Source organism: Lampetra fluviatilis, chromosome 51 (assembly GCF_964198595.1).
Source record: "Lampetra fluviatilis chromosome 51, kcLamFluv1.1, whole genome shotgun sequence".
Classification (NCBI taxonomy): Eukaryota; Metazoa; Chordata; class Hyperoartia; order Petromyzontiformes; family Petromyzontidae; genus Lampetra; species Lampetra fluviatilis.
Window position 1 is genome coordinate 4,187,369 of NC_136325.1, and position 16,921 is coordinate 4,204,289.

The following is a 16,921-nucleotide window of genomic DNA, read 5'->3' on the forward strand; positions in this document are numbered from 1 at the left end:
TTATTGCTTATGCCTCAAAAGTACAGAAAATGAATATTATTCCCCAAAAACTTTGCTTCTGTGAATAGGACAGTGATATTTTGAAATTTACCTATTTTCCAGAACATTCCAGATATATTCAGTGCTGAGTAAACTTGGAGTAACTTCTAGAACATTCTAGAACTTTCCAGTAATATAAGCCCACCAGTTCAGGTTAGTTCCAGCTGCCGAAGTGGATACATATCTGCATTTTTCTGAGAGGGCATCAAGAGGCTGCAAGCATCCGGAATATGCATTTTGCGATGTCTGCGGCCAATTTATCAAGACAAGAGCGAAAAAAGTACTCTGTGGAAGCATCTGCTAAGATGTGTGAGGCCTACAAGGCATATTTCGGCATGCCTGTCGGGGATCAAGACAAACCCTAAGTACCTCATTTCACCTTCGAGCAATACAACAAAAACTCTGGAAGGTAAGATGGCCAATTGTTGCTCTAAATTTTATGTTCTAAAATTTGTTAAAATTGTAAAATTATAAAAGTTTTTAACTTTAAAATGTTTTACAATTTTCAATGTTATCGAAAAATATATATATATCATATATGAAAAATGTTGTAAGAATCTCTTACATTAGTCATGGGTGAAATAAATGTATTTTTGTAGGATGGTATAGAGGGGATAAGAGAGCCATGAATTTGGCTATCCAAAGAATGTGGTGGGAACCCACCCCCAGCCCTCTTCCTGATGATGAACGCTTGTGTTGCGATCGAAACGTCGTAGTTTTTTTTATTTTCATTGAACCTATCTACGTGACTTTACCGAAAGACCCAAAGAATATATTAGTCATTATTTTTCTAGTTTATTGAATTATTTAATTATCATGCGTGTAATGTTATACAGCATGTGCGTACTGCAATAAGCTTTATAGACTGTAATGGTGAGGCCATGTTTTGCAGGCTTATTTTGCATGAACTGCAGGCGAAAAACTTTTAAGTCATTTTTATTCTCATTAGAAATACTGAAAAGTGCAAAAATCGACACAATAAGAATACAATTACAAAGTAATGGGGAAACTAATATCGCGATAATCGTCAAATCGTGACATTGGATGCTGTCATGATAATCATGGCAACCCGAGTTCATCGTACAGGGACTCCTCTACTCACGACCATTCTACTAACAAACTTTCAGACGTACGAACAAACCTGTCCGTATGTCCAGTTGCCTGTTCGGACCTAGAGTCGTAAGTAATAGATGGCGGTGGTGGCATCTACATCTGCAGAACGTGAAGAACCAGTGGCATCTACATCTGCAGAACGTGAAGAACCAGTGGCATCTACATCTGCAGAACTTTAAAAACCAGTGGCATCTACATTTGCAGAACATGAAAAACCAGTGGCATCTACATCTGCAGAACGTGAAGAACCAGTGGCATCTACATCTGCAGAACGTGAAGAACTAGCGCATCTACATCTGCAGAACGTGAAGAACCAGCGGCATCTACATCTACAGGAGATTATACAACTTTTAAAGCCATTCCCTGTGTTTAGTATACACGCCGTACAACGTGTTTGGAATCGACGGGAGTAAAGTTGGACTTACGAACAAATCGATTTACGAACAGACCTCTGGAACCTAACTCGTTCGTAAGTAGAGGAGTCCCTGTATGCGTAAAAGTGCCGATAGATTTTCTGCACATGGCAACGGCCGTGTGTGGATAAGGCTACAATAGTTGCGTGTGTCCCTTTCTTAATCTGTCCCACTGCACGTCTGCCTGGGGAGAGCCACAAAGGACACAGGATGTGCGTGCTTTATTTATTTGTTATCTCCAATTGAGCAAACCCTAATACTTTTTTTTTACAAGTTTTTGGGTTTTGTCCAGAATTCCCAGCTAAGCTCAACATTATCAGCAAATGTTTTTTTTAATCCACAAAACTTTTCTCGACAACGGTTACATAATGTGGGGCATCTGTGAGGGTGTATGTGTGTGTGAGTGACATTGTGAGCACAGTAGGGTGTACAGGTGTTGCATCGGCCAGTCATCTTAGTCAGTCGACCCATGTCACATGGGTCTGCCCCATGACCTCCTGTCAGCTGGCATTCGACACTTCACGTGGTCTCAACGTGCACATAGCCTGGCACAAGTGCCACGGCGACGTCGCTGCCAATTAGTGGCGAATGGCGGTTATTGTTGTTGTTGTTGTGTCATTCCATATGTGTCAGTCGTAAATTCCTGTACCTGCTTGTGTCTGTACGTTTGCACGAACGGTTATGTACGTTTTCAGAGTGATGGCACAGTGGTTCCGACACTGTCGCTATCAGTCCCTGTGAGTTAGCTTGAATTTTGTTCTCCAAAGCCAAGCACAAAATTCGTTAAAAAGTGGTATTTGTAGCCTGCACTAGAAGTCGCCTAGGTTTGATCTAGCCTCAAATATGTGCCTGCTAGAATGTGTGAATGTCAACACATGGGGAACGAAGGTGGCTGCGTGTGATGCTGGCCACATCACTCCTTTGTGTGCAGTACTGGCCTCAATAGGTGATCGCTAACAGCATTGGTTTATTCACTTTGTGAGTCTGAACGGAGGACAACTGTTTTGCGTGCCTTTATACGTATGCGTGTTTGTTGAACTTGTTTCGCAGCGTACGTAGCCAACCGTGTTAATCTGTGGTGCCGGGGAAGGACAACAAACCAAAGACAAAAAGCAGTTCGAAAAAAATGAGTTTTGAATTTAGATTTAAAAGTGCATAGATCCAGTGGCTTCCTAATATCGGACGGAAGAGCATTCCAGACGACAGCAGAAGCGCACCTGAAAGCATGCGATGCGGTGACTGTCATTGTTTGATGGCTAGCCAAATCCCTTTGGGATAGTCAAGTTACTTTTATTTCTGTTTACATACGTGGCGCCTTTCTGGCATCAATCTGCCACTCAAAGCGCCATCACATTAAAATTCAACATCAAATTTGAATATACTAAACAAGGGGACAAAAGTATATATTGACATACTATCTACATATTCTTGGTTCTTTCGGTAAAGTCACGTAGAAGGGAAATAATAAAATAATAAAAATAAAACAATACAATTCTCACGACGTTTCGATTGCAACACAAGCAATCATCATCAGGTGTGAAAACAACGGCAATACATTTTATTTTATTATTTCCCTTCTACGTGACTTTACCGAAAAAACCAAGAATATGAATCCCTGCAGTTACGAAAGCTTTAAATCGATATTACTATCTGCAGTTGTGTTAATCTGTAGCTGCAGTGGCGTCACAGTTGCAATCCAGATGTCAGCAGTTCGTTCTCCAAGCGCAGCGGTTGAAAAAATTGGAACGTTTCTTGAATCCACCAAATCTTCTCCCACCCAGCAATGTCAATGGATTCACTGCAGTTAGTCGATCAACGGGCTGCGTGTAGTGGGGTAAGGCGTGGGTACTCCCACCTCTTCCAAGACGTCTGGCAAAAGTGGAAGAGTAGGCCAAATACTCGAAAGAGATATCGAGAGCTCCCTCTGGTGGGATGCCCTTTTACCAGCAGTGGTGTGAGCTAGGAATTGCTGGCCTGCACTTTCCCATCAAATCACGTAAAATGAGCTCCCTCTCGTCGAATCCCCAAATATTATCCTCCTATCACCAGAACCCCTAATACGCGCGCTGCCAACGTTTTAATTTCGGCAAGCAGATGGCAAAACTAACGGGGGAATCGCCGTCACATTCATCACTGGAGATGACAGCGCTGGCCTACTGCAGGTGCCATGCCGCCCGTGCCACAGGAATGGAGGCTTCTCGGTGCCAAACTTTAGATGGCTCACCCTTGAGGGCGGCGAGCTCAATATTTCCAGCATGCACAATATGCCGGGGGGACGGGGGGGGTGAATATTGGATCCTTTCACTGGGCTGTCTGAGATGTCCAATATCAAGTTAGACACACTTTCCCAGGCGGGCTGCCAAACGGGATCCCATCTCCGTGCGCTGACTTAACGGCGGGGGTGTGGGGGGGACGCGAGTACATCTGCTGGACTGCGGCTCACGTTCGACCGAGGGTTGCATGTGCTGATTGAAAAATAGAAGGGGAATACAAGCGTCATAACATCCTCACCGAGCACACGATCGAAAAGGGGCAGAGGCGTGAGAGAGAGAGAGCGAGCGAGCGAGAGAGATGTTGGGCTGCCAGATAGAGCCATGTCATTTTGTTTACGTGCATTTTGAAGTTAGGGAAATTTGAATAAATACATGCAGACCTGTGTCACGTAAAAAATATTACTTGCAAAGGCCAAAAAGCAGCATTGCATGCCTACTGTCAAACTACCGCAGATAATATTTGTCCGTGAAAAAAGCACATACGTGGTCACCTTGTGTTTTATAAATGGTGCAAACACCAGTGTACTAATGATTTAATTATTGTATTGAACTCGTCAATGATGCAATCACTTGGTTAAGAATATTTGAGGTCGTATAGTTAGTTATGCAACGGTGCAAGCAGCGTTTCCTGGCTAGCGTTTTTTTCCCCCCCATACAGATTAGCGTGTCGATGGATGTGCGAATTAGTTGGAACACATGCTGCAGGTTTATTTATGCGGAATCATTTATCTACTAAGCGCCTGTATATGTTTTCCCAAGCATAAACTATGAAGCCATAAACACACCGAGGCTGGCTGAAATGCATTCTTTATAGCAGGCAATGAATGATGCAATGGAGTAAGGGTTTGTGCACCACATGGAGGTTATGCTGTGGATGCAAGAATCCCATCTATTGAGCTACAGTGTAGCTTTTAGATCGCGGTAGAGCAAAGGGGTTTCCTGACCCATCTGTGTGGACTTTTCCGTATTTATTTCAGTACTCGGGTTTCCTCCAATTATGCCAGTTTCCTCTCACAGGCAAAACTCCTCAACAAAAAGGAATTGGCCAAACGTCAGAAGGTAGGAACCTCCCTGAAAAGTAATCTTGATACAGATATTTGATAAAGAGACACAAGTGGAAAACAGAGCGGATTATGTGTGTAGTGCCTATATGGGGTAATAATTGAATACGGCTTGGGATCAAAATGATGAAATGAAGAGGAAATCAAGCAGGATGTAGGTGCTTTTTGAAAACTGAATTTGATAATGGCATTCAACATACCAACTCGCCTGAAAGAGAAATTGTTCAATCACTGCACATCACCTGCTATGCCATATATCAGCAACATGGTGCACTGAAAAATAAAATGAGACAAAAGATGAAAGGAATGCAAGAGGCGTGGGGAGGTGCACGCTTCGATTCCACTCAGCGTCAACCAAAAAAAAGGAACACATCAGGGAACTGATACAAGCTGGGCTTGGACCTATTAAGAGTAGCAGTGGGGTAGGGAGACCTTCACCCCACAGCATATATATAGATCATAGCTGGGGTTGATGATGATGAAAGCTTCAACAAGAGCTATTTCCTTATCAGCCAAGGGACACAAATATGTCATTGTCATTTTCTGAGAAATATGTCCATCTTATTTTGTCCCAGCCAACTTGTGAGTGTTCTCCTTGTGGCCAAAAAAATGCATCATATGTTCAGACTACTTGCATGGCTCAACTGGCAGAGACATAATGATGGGTTTGATTAGAGGCCTGGAAAGTATCCCAAGACACAAGAGACAGTTGTTGCATCCTTACTCTGAGTTTCCCTGCCAAAACTCTCTCTGTAATACGCTTGCATCCATTAACAGAGCTCTTTTTGCCATCTGTCCGAGTCGAAGGTGGCCTTTGATTCAGAAAGACCACGAGAAAATGGAAACGTCACGGGGAGGCTTTCATCCCGAAGCGTTTCGCTCAACGTGCTGGGCGTTTCTTCAGCAGCTGAATTGAGTTCCTGAAGAAGCTCTCACCGCGTGGAGCTAAACGTCGGATATCGTTACGAAAGACATGCTGTAGAATCCAATCGCACATTAGAGAGCTAATAATCACAACCGTGGAAACACAGGCAGCAGCATGTATAAGCAGTTTAACACGTAGGCTTTCGCGACCAATATCATCGATAACACTGGTCAACAAAAAAAAACATCTTTCTGGCCTGGACTTTTGCAGCTGTTTTAGACTAATTTCAGGGTGCTGATTCCAAATCTGATCTCAAATTTTCTCTATCATATCTAATTTCTATGCTATCGGCATACCCCATTGTCATTGATTTTACCCGAAATTAACTCTGTCACTTATGATTGCAAGTAGTTGCGAGTCAGTGACTGCTTTAGTGTTAAAATATGGTGCTGTATTTTTAGGATATCATTGTATGTAGATATCCACATTTATTTAATATTTTTCTTCAGCAGTTTTTATTGAAAATGCAATATTTGATATCTCAAAAACCTGATATGATAAACAAAAACTGATGCCAGATTTGGAATCAGCACCCCAAAATTACCTTCAAACCTTTGGAATACCTTATGCCAGAAAAAGTGTGTTGACCAGTGTAATACAGGTTTTTTGGGGTTAGATCGCGTAAATATATAAATGTGTCGTTAAACCCGCCACCACGCGACACAGCCAATTAGTAAGGTTTGTCACGTAAACTAAACATGCCAATTCGTTACTAGTACAGCACACCGGTGTGTTGGAGAGCAAAGCCACAACATGTTTACGATTGTTAATGTTTACGACATGTTTACTACTGTAAACATGACTAATTGGCTGTGTCGAGTGGTGGCGGGATTAACGACACATTGATATCATTACTCGATGTAACCCAAAAAAACTGTATTATGTGTAAGCAGAACTCCATTCTATGTGACCACACATACATAAAAATATATTTTTTATCTATTAGTCTACTGAGTTTCCAGACCAATGCCAGCAAGCAGCATTTATTTAAGCAAGCAAACGCCAGATGTGTTGCAATCTTCTGGGTTAGAGCATCAGAACCAGGCTTGTTGCGCAAACATGCTGCTGGCTTATCAGATGTCCTCGTATGTTGAACTTATTTCGTACCGTACGTAGCCAACCGTGCTCATCGGAGGTGCGGGAGAAGGACAACAAACGAAACACAAAAAGCAATTCTGAAGAAATTAGTTTTCAATTTAGATGTAGAAGTGCATAGCTCCAGTGGCTTCCTAATATTGGAAAGAAGAGCGTTCCAGATGGCCGCAGAAGCGCATCTGACAGCGAGCGATGCGTTGACCGTTTTTGTTCTTTGGCAAGAACGCTGAATATGTAGATACAATATTTTTAAAGTATTTAAAACTATGCAGCATTTGATTTTATTTTAGCAGATAAGGCCCACTGAACTGTATAGCTCTTTTTCAGAAGTGACTTGGCCACAAATGATAGCTCAACGAAGTGGCTTATCAAGGGGTAATTTAAACCAGCCAAATACTCTAAATGCATGTCGATTCAAATGTGGAGGGGAAAAAAATAGAGCAAAAATCCATGCGACCATGAGGAGAACATGCAAACAAAAAATAAACAAGGCGTCAAGGTCGGGAACGATTCCAAGACCTCCTGTATACCAGGCGAGGTAGTTAACATCACGTCACCGCGGCACCCTATGTGGACCCCATACAACGCAAAAAAGCAGCTCTGTTTGATGTGGCTTGGTCGCATTCGTTTTGAATCACGGCCGATGATGTTCGCAGAGTCCCTGTTCCCCCTCTATTGCGCGGTCGACGTTTTATACCGGGCTCACGTGGAGTTTCAATAGTGAACAACAACAACAACAAGAATCACGGTCGTTTGATGACACTTAGCGACATGAACCAAGCAATGAGGTCACTTACGTAGGGGAAACCGAAGAGGTTGAACTCGAGCATGCCGGGGATGGCCCACTTGATGTCATTCCAGTTGGCCCCATTGTCACCAAGCCAGTGGCCGGCGTACGATCCCGATCCGGGCATCGTGGACCGGGAATAGATGATGCTCCTCTTCTCCTGTCCGAAGATCTTGACGATGGCCCTGTGAATTGGGGCAAAGGTGCCGCACCTAACGTCACTGCGCAACGACCCGGTCGTTTCGCCTGCCGGTCGGCGAGCAATGGAGTGATGGCGCCAGCTCGCATCGCAGCCTCACAAGCTTGCGACGTTCATCGCCTCACACTCGTTTGGTGATTGATTCATGCGCACATTCATTGCTACCGCTCTCTACGATTAGCACGGTCGGCTACGTACGGTGCGAAAAAAGTTCAACTTACATACATATATCTTCTTGGTTCTTTCGGTAAAGTCACGTAGAAGGGAAATAATAAAATAATAAAAATGAAACATAATAAAATTATTCTCACGACGTTTCGGCCACAACGCAAGTAGCCATCCTCAGGTGAAAACCAGGTTTTTTTTCATTCAGACGCTGTCGCCTCGACAGACCTGGTTTTCACCTGAGGACGGCTACTTGCGTTGTGGCCGAAACTTCGTGAGAAGAATTTTATTATGTTTTATTTTTATTATTTTATTACTTCCCTTCTACGTGACTTTACCGAAAGAACCAAGAAGATGAATCCCTGCAGTCACGAAAGCTTTAAATCGAAATTTACATACATATACATAGAATATATATGTATCGGGCTAAGCTTTGTCTCTTAGAGTCTGTAAACTTTGAAAGCCAACCTTGATAATAAACTTGATTTGAAGCTTTCGTGACTGCAGGAATTACTCTTTGGTTCTTTCGGTAAAGTCACGTAGAAAGAAAATAAAGTAAATAATAGAGTACGACGCTTCGAATGCAACACAAGCAACCGTCATCAGGTAGAACTAAATTTGTGAGAGAGACAAAACACAGACACGGAGACACACAGACAGACACACAAGCAAAGAGAGACAACACAGACACACAACATAGAAACACAGAGACCCAATGCCTCTGTTTCGAGGCCTTAAAGAAAGAACCAAAGAGTAACCTTGAAAATCTAAGACGTAGCTCCTGTGCTAAGCTCCTGAAATAATAAGTGTAGGGTTTCACGTGTGTGCTGTACAGCTCGCCAACGTGTTTATCTGAAGAAGCTGACAGCAAAAAAACATTGGACATGCCCAATAACACGCGGCACAAGCAGAAAATACATTGGAGAGCCATAAAATAGTTTCCCAATAAGGACGTTCCTCTTTCAAGAACAATGCTCCGCTCAAATTTCGATTTAAAGCTTTCATGACTGCAGGGATTCATCTTCTTGGTTCTTTCGGTAAAGTCACGTAGAAGGAAAAAAATAAAATAAAAAAAACAATAATCTATTATTTTATTATTTTGTTTTATTATATTTATTTTATTATGTTTTATTATTATTATTTTATTATTTCCCTTCTACGTGACTTTACCGAAAGAACCTAGAAGAATGTTCTTCTCGTATGTAGAACAATACCAAATCTGCTTTACATTTCAAAACCAGACCATCAATGTGCATTTTTAATGTGTGATTAGATCTGCTACTGAGATCTCTCGTCTTAAAAAAAAAGTTTGTACTTAACATATTTCTGTCTTATATTGCTATGCAGTGCACCCATTGTTTGTTAATATCTTCGTTTTGAATTAATGTATCTGTTTGATGTACGGTATGTGTATATATTTTTATGAGTTTTAATGCAGTTAACATATCATGCGTTTATTTTACAGTTCGTTAACTTAAACCTTGAAGACCAAAGAGTCGATGGAATAAAACATCATTTATTTGTATGCGGGGAAACAGAAGGGGCTTCTTTTTTAATATATATATAACGAGGAATTCATGCCAGAGATGCCCGGACACCATCAATTAGAGGGCAGTGCACTTACCAATACCATCTGGGAAACCGGCAGAATGTGTTTATCAAGAGTGAGACCCGAGAAGGTCAAAAACCAACCAGAGTTTTTTTTCTTTGAACAAATGCTATTATTTCGCACAATTATAGGAGACTTCATTTAAATTTTATACTGTTACGTTGAGATATGGAATGGGAGGTCAGTTTATTAAGTCGGTTTAAATGAAAGCAGTCAATCGTTTGTGTCACACCGGTTCGTAACAACACGTAAAGTGCTTTCGAAGTCCAAATGAGACAAAAATGCAATTGCCTTGCTTTGGTGCATCTCGGCTTATGCATGCAATCCATGGACACGGTTGTTGGTGGATAACATGAAAATGACATCGTCGCACGGGTGATAAGCCACGCCGCTGGGCAAATAAATGGGTGTTGCGAGCAGTGCGGCAAGTAGTTTTCTGGCCTATGCATGTCCACTCTCATTTGTTATCCCTGTACGGATGCTGCTGTCGTGTTAAGTTTGGGGCACTGGACATGCAGTCCAGAGATTGCCGCTTCGATCTATCAGCGGCCATTTTTAAATCCTTTATATTAAGTTCGCTTGCTTGCTTATGACCGTGCAAATCTTTCGGTCGTTATTTAACCCACTTCCCGTGATCCAATCGAGCTGACATTTTCCACACAGACTCGTTGTGCGTGACAATTAATGTTCGTGAAACTTTTTTTGAAAATTTGTATACTTTTTAGGACAAAAATATTATATTTAATTACCAATTGCTTAATGGTGCAATGCAATCATCTGACCCATAGGTGGCAGCCATCTCAAGCCAGAGGACGAGAGGACTCTAGCCACCACGCATATAAAGGATTTATAGTGAAAAACTTTGTTTTTACGGGTTATACTTCTTAAAAGTTCCTCCGCCTCGGTCAACACAGCGGCGTAAATGAGCACACCACAGTTAGTCGATCGGCAGGAGGCTGATGGTGGGGTAAAGTGTGGGTACTGCCAGCTCTTCCAAGATGGTTTGTGCAGTGGAACATCTGCCAGCAGTGGCTGGAGCCAGTCAATGTAGGGCTGCACCCTTACTGTCTTAGAACGTCTAATTTATGCTTGAAACTGAAATAATGAAAAAGGAATTGGACAAATATTTCAAGACCCTTCTAAATAGATATTAAAAATTCACTGGTGCTTTCTTCGGTCGAAATGTAATATCGTTGTTTTATATTCGTGTTCATGTGGCGTGGGTGTGTGGGTGCGTGCCTGGCAGTGGTGAACGTGCTACACTATAATCCTGGCCCCCGGGTTCGATTCCCGCCCATGACCAACACCAGTTACGATTATCTGAACCGGTCCTGGGCCTCCTATAGGTCGACTCAGCCTCGCCTTTGTGGTCGGGCGTGGTGATGGCCACCCACTCCCCTCGTGTAAACTGTGCCGGCCTTCAAAAGGGAGACGTGGCACAGTGGATAGCAATGCAATGCGCTCTGAGCAGAGACCCGCGTTTGAGTCCCATCAACGGCTACCATCAGTGGCTATCGATATCTGAATTGGTCATGGGATCCTGTTCCGCTGACTCAGTTTAAATTATAGGGGCGATGATTACTATGCACAATCTGAATTGACTAATTTGCGGGTAATTATTGTTTTTTTTACTTGGCAAATTTGAACCATGAAGCTAGCAAATAATGGCCTATTCTTGCGAATGACGTCAAAGATTCTTTATTGTCCGCTGTTAAGCCAATGACGAGTATTTTTTACGGTTAATACACCCGCAGTAATAACCACGTGTGGGATATTTGTTTACGTGTTCACGTATGCAAGCATGTGTCCATGTTTATGTACGTGTGTGCGTATGCATGCGTGCATGCACGTGATTACACATGTACGTACATGTATGCATGCATGCCTTGTGCTTTCATTTCAGTACACACGCCTGCCTCAGTGTGCCATGGTATGAGCAGTATAATGAGGCTCAGTCTGTTATCTCGGTCAGGAGTGTGAATACACAACCTGCTGTCATGAAGGCAGGCTTCTTCCAAGCAAGCTATGTCCTTAAACATCAATCAGGCCATCTGCAACGGCGACACTGAATGCATAATGCAGGCAGTGCAAGTGGGTGGTTTTTCACCAAACCATTTCACGTTCGCAACTGATTAAAACATATCTCACCTTCTCTGTATTAAGTAATTTATGGTGTCTCAGTATGTGCGTCGCTTTGGTATTATGCATCTATAGTTTAACTGGAATTACACTGTCGAAGTTTATTATATTATTGAATTCCGCTAGTGGATATTTTTTTGTTCGTTTATGTGAACCAAGGTTTCGTTAACGATTTAAGTTTGATTTTTCATTGAAAAAAGCCTCCAGTGTGCTGCTTTAAAAAAATAAAATCCCCACACAGTTGACATCTCTGGAAACCTTCTCACTCACATCTTCTGCTGCTCAAACACAGTCTGGCAATATTCAGACTCACCGCATTATTCTAGAGCAATGTTTTCAAATATGACAACAGGGGAGGGTATGCATGTTAATTTCCACGTGTTTTTAAATTATTGTTTGGAATTAAGCTAAGCGGTGCATTTGGGAGACCGTGCCAGATGCTGAAACATAAGCTCCATTCAGCACGGGAAACTTAATACAAACGAGCATTAAAAATGAGTTTGTTTCCCCACATAAAGTAGAATTGTTCACCACTGGAATACGTTTTTAAATGAAATCCGCATACATGAAATGAAACCTAATGTGATCATCTTCACACTACGGATTTTTACTTATTGTCTCCAAGGCTGATACCAAGCTTTGAAATATTCATACAAAGCAGACTAAAAACAGTTAAACATCTCATTCAAATGGAATCCTTACCACAGAGGCATTAAGTAATTTCAGGCATGCACATTTGCCTTCTATAGAATAATATATTGCATATGACACGTGTTTTATAATGTTTTATTCTTAAAGCTCTGACCAACATGTACCACAAATACTTAGTTTTGTTGTTCGAAAATGCTGATTTAATTATGTTGGGGTTATTTGCTGTGGCTGCTGCAGTACAAAATATTTATTTAGCCATTTTCTGCCCCTGAGCATTTATTTTTATTCCAAAGAGAGAAATATTGGATTATGCCTCTATTGAGAGCTAACTGTCAGCAAATGGGAAAAGCATTTTCAATCAGAATTACAAACACAGAGAAAACTAAATACTGTTAAAGGGATCATAATAGCTCTGGCCACCTGCATTTCCATAAATTTATGTATCTGATTATTTTACATTTATTTCCCCTATAGACCCATGCGAGGATGAGGCAGTTTGTTTACAATGAGGAACATATGGCAGCATGCAAACACTTGCGAATGGGAAGAACAAGACAGCACTGTAATAATTTATTTGCTCGTATAAAAAGGCATCAATGTGTCTCAAGACGATTATTCAGAAGGGCCATACAACCGTGGTTACTGTTGCCATGAACTTCACTCATTGATTCCTCCACCCATACCAGACACCGACTCTTTAATCTGAACTCTTTCTCAGAAGCAACCTGGCCTCAAATGATAGCTCAACGAAGTGGCTTATCGCGTGGATATTTATAGCAGCCAAATAGTCTGAACGGACGTTTTTTGTTAATGTGGAGGGAAAAACCGGAGGACCCGGAGAAAAATCCACGTGACCACGGGGAGTACGAGAAAACTCAAAATGCACAGGTATCGTCATGGTCGGAATTTAACCCACGACCTCCTGTACATCAGATGAGGTAGTTAACATCTCGCCACCATGACGCCGTCATCCATATTGTGTTCGACCACTTTTCTGCAGACCAAAACATTATTCTTTCTTATTCGCACTGCTTGAATTAGGCCTTTCCTTCCTTTATCTTGTTTCCCCAAGTTCGTATGGCCTTGCACAATTTTTATCTATTGCCTCTTATCTGTAATACTTGTAACAGTACACCTGTTTTTTTAATCTAATATACACCTGTTTGTTGCTGACTACTTGGCGTTTTGGGCCTTTGAGTCTTTGCTCAGCAACTGATAATAAAACACTCTATATATAATATATGCCGAAATTATATCTATATATTTTTTAAAATGCTTACATAAGAGTGAAAATCAGAGTACTAAGAGGAATATAGGTATTCGACGCGTAAAATAAAACTATCCGACATTTGCAACGAGTTGATAAACCTACTTGCTGTACCACCCCCTCTTCCTCCCCTCCGACTAAGGACAATATTTAAAAACAATCAGGTTGTATTGTGATCACTCGCCTGAAACACTGCTCACCCAATACAACTCACAATTCACCTCACACTATTCCATGATGCGGACAGTAATTTTGTACAGTATTTGTAGTGCACTGGAGATTTAACTTCACATACTAAAAAAACAAACGATATTTGCATTTTACCAGTTCTTTTTCAGAAACGATCTGGAAATCACAAATGATAGCTGAACGGAGTGGCTTATCATGTGGAAATACATGTTAGCCAAATACTCTTAAACGCATGTTTCTAATATGTGGACAGAACATCCGAAGGACTCAGAGAAAATCCAAGTCCAAATATACAGCAGGCGTTAGGGCTGGGATTGAACCCACTACTTCCTGTATACCAGGCGAGGTAGTTACTTTAGCGCATGTCCTTTAGGTCATATTTATCCACGTTTGATCAATCCGATCATGTGATCCAAAATGAAGGCGTGCCTCGAATGTATGTACTCAGTAAAGTCCTTCTTCTTTAACGGGCGGGTTGTGAAACAGCCATGAGGGGATGATATTTTAATTCCATTCACTTCATTCACATAGTGCCTGCTGACTGGGCCAACAATCTTTGGTCACTGCTACCTGATCTCTACCTGCCTTGCTCGACATAAACTGATTCAAAGGCCTAGGCCTTTGGATGAATACATACGTTTCATGCAGATGCATGCATTATGTAATCCTTTCTCATGTAGACATTTAATTAACAGTACCGAAGCTGCTCGGTCGCGATCAGCCCAAATGTGTTTGCATATTCGCACGGAGAATAGGATTCCGAGTTTTGGAGATCCTTTTTATCAATCTAGCCAGTTTTGTTTATCGGATGAATCCGGAATAACAACAAACCTCAAACTAAAATGTTTAGACTTGATCATCTTGACAAGAGTTACCTTGACCTTGTGTTAGAGACGAATGGACACAGTTAACACATTAACGCTTTTAACCTCGGTTGGAAAACGTAAAAAAAAATCAAACACCCTTTATCCGAGCAAGAAGTTACTTTGGAAGCAGCGGTAAACAATAACTATCTCACGTGAATTAACATCAAGTGAAATTAATATCCAAGAAATATTGATGCGTGCGCAGACACACAGCCACTGAACTGTAGCCTAACACTGCTACGAAATCATTCATTAGATTCAACCTATAATCTGAGAGGATACGTTTTATTTTTATTCTCTTTAAGACCTATTGTGGTCAGTGGAGTATGGCAGATTAGCAGGCTTCATAAATGATCAGAGCTACAGATGTGCAATGGCATTAAACCCACATGGGATGAACTGACAGATGACTTACTGATGACATGGAGATTATATCCCACCCGGTACGTAATGAATAGATAAGTTCACTTGGTTATGGTCCACTTAGGGCCCCAAGTCAATGTCTGTGCTGCACATGTGGGTTTACATGTGAGATGTGTACACGAGTGTGTACTTGTCCGTCCTTGACAAAACATGTGTGACCGTGTCTTTGTGTGTCCGGCGACCCGGTTCCATTCCTGTTCACGGCCAACACCAGTGGCAATAATCTGAACTGGTCTTGGGCCTCCCCTAGGTAGACTCAGCCTCAAAATAAGTACCTGGCGCAGCATGTAAACATCGCCATTGGGGAGATAAAGGTGGTCGGGCGTGGTGCTGGCCACCTACCCCCTCGTGTATCGTTCTGGCCTTCATAGGTGTTCGCTAACAGCACTTGCCTCAACAGTCTGTTAAGGCTATACGGGAGATCTTTGTCTATGTGTGTTAAAGTCATGATGAGCGATCGGTTGTGATCATTAGGTGCGCAATATATCAATGTATCTCTTCATCACATGCAAAATTATACAGCACTCAAGGTAAATGCATTTAACTTTGACGAATATAAATTATTGATACATGTATAGTATATGCAAATTATATGCACATGCCATATTATATGCCAACGGAGTGAACAATTCTGTACTACACCATTGGAACCTCCTTTGCCAGTAGCAAATTATGATAATTGTTTTTACCCTTTAATCTGGCAACAAAACTGACACCTTTTTTACAAGGAGTCATGTTTGCATTGACCACAATACCTGCGGTCGGAATGCAAGCAAAAAACACAACTCTCATAATGTATGCAGTGTCCTTGAAATTGATTGGTCCACACCCGAGACAGCTTTTCTTAGAGTCTCGTCTCATATGGTGTTATAAATGGTGTTGTAAATGCTTACCACGAGCTCTCATACTCTGATGGTGCATTGTCTTTGAGTTGTGCGCCTTTTGGCATCATCTGAGGCTTGTAAAACAAGCCTCACCCAAGGACGCTACACTTGGCGTCACAACCAAGTCCTTAAAAACCTTGCGTCCGCCCTGGAGGACAAGCGAGCTGCCACCAACTCCCTACCACCCCCAGCAGCATCACACCCCTTACGGACGACCTTTGTCCGCGAAGGGGCTAAACCACCAAAGAGCGGCTCTACACCAATAGAGCGAGACCAGCTGCGCTTGGCCCGCGACTGGAAAATGCTAGCTGACATTGGCCGGCAACTTGTGTTTCCTCCGGAGATTGCAACCACCACCCTAAGACCTGACATGGTGCTCTGGTCCCGTTTGCTCAAGAAGGTCTTCATCATTGCGCTCACAGTACCCTGGGAGGACTCAGTAGATGAGGCTTATGAGCGAAAACATCTGCGCTATGCCGATCTAGCTGCCGAAGCACGGCATCATGGCTGGAACACAGAAGTCCGACCAGTGGAGGTGGCTGCAGAGGTTTTGTGGCAACATCTACAACCAGACTGCTTAGAGACCTGGGAATTAAGGGCCAGAGCCAGCGTTCGGCAATCAGAGCTGTATCGGAGGCGGCAGAAGGCAGCAGTCAGTGGCTCTGGATGAAGAGGAAAGACCCCAGCTGGGCCCCAAAGTGAGAGGGCCAGGAGGTATGCAGTCAACAATGCTTGACTCAGGGAGGAGGACGCCCCTGCCATGCATAGTAACATGGGATGTTGGCTATCAACAACAAGGCAACTCCTATGACTAATTGGGAAT

The 16,921-nt window shown here is 42.3% G+C and overlaps 1 protein-coding gene across 1 annotated transcript in view; it reads right to left on the reverse strand.

The window, feature by feature from the left end:
* LOC144948874 (sucrase-isomaltase, intestinal-like) overlaps nt 1-16,921 on the reverse strand; it is a 329,860-nt gene that overhangs the window by 122,905 nt on the left and 190,034 nt on the right. Inside the window, exon 15 of the mRNA XM_078878575.1 lies at nt 7,717-7,891. Within this exon, the coding sequence (XP_078734701.1) occupies nt 7,717-7,891 (175 nt within the window). The remainder of the gene's footprint in view (nt 1-7,716; nt 7,892-16,921) is intronic.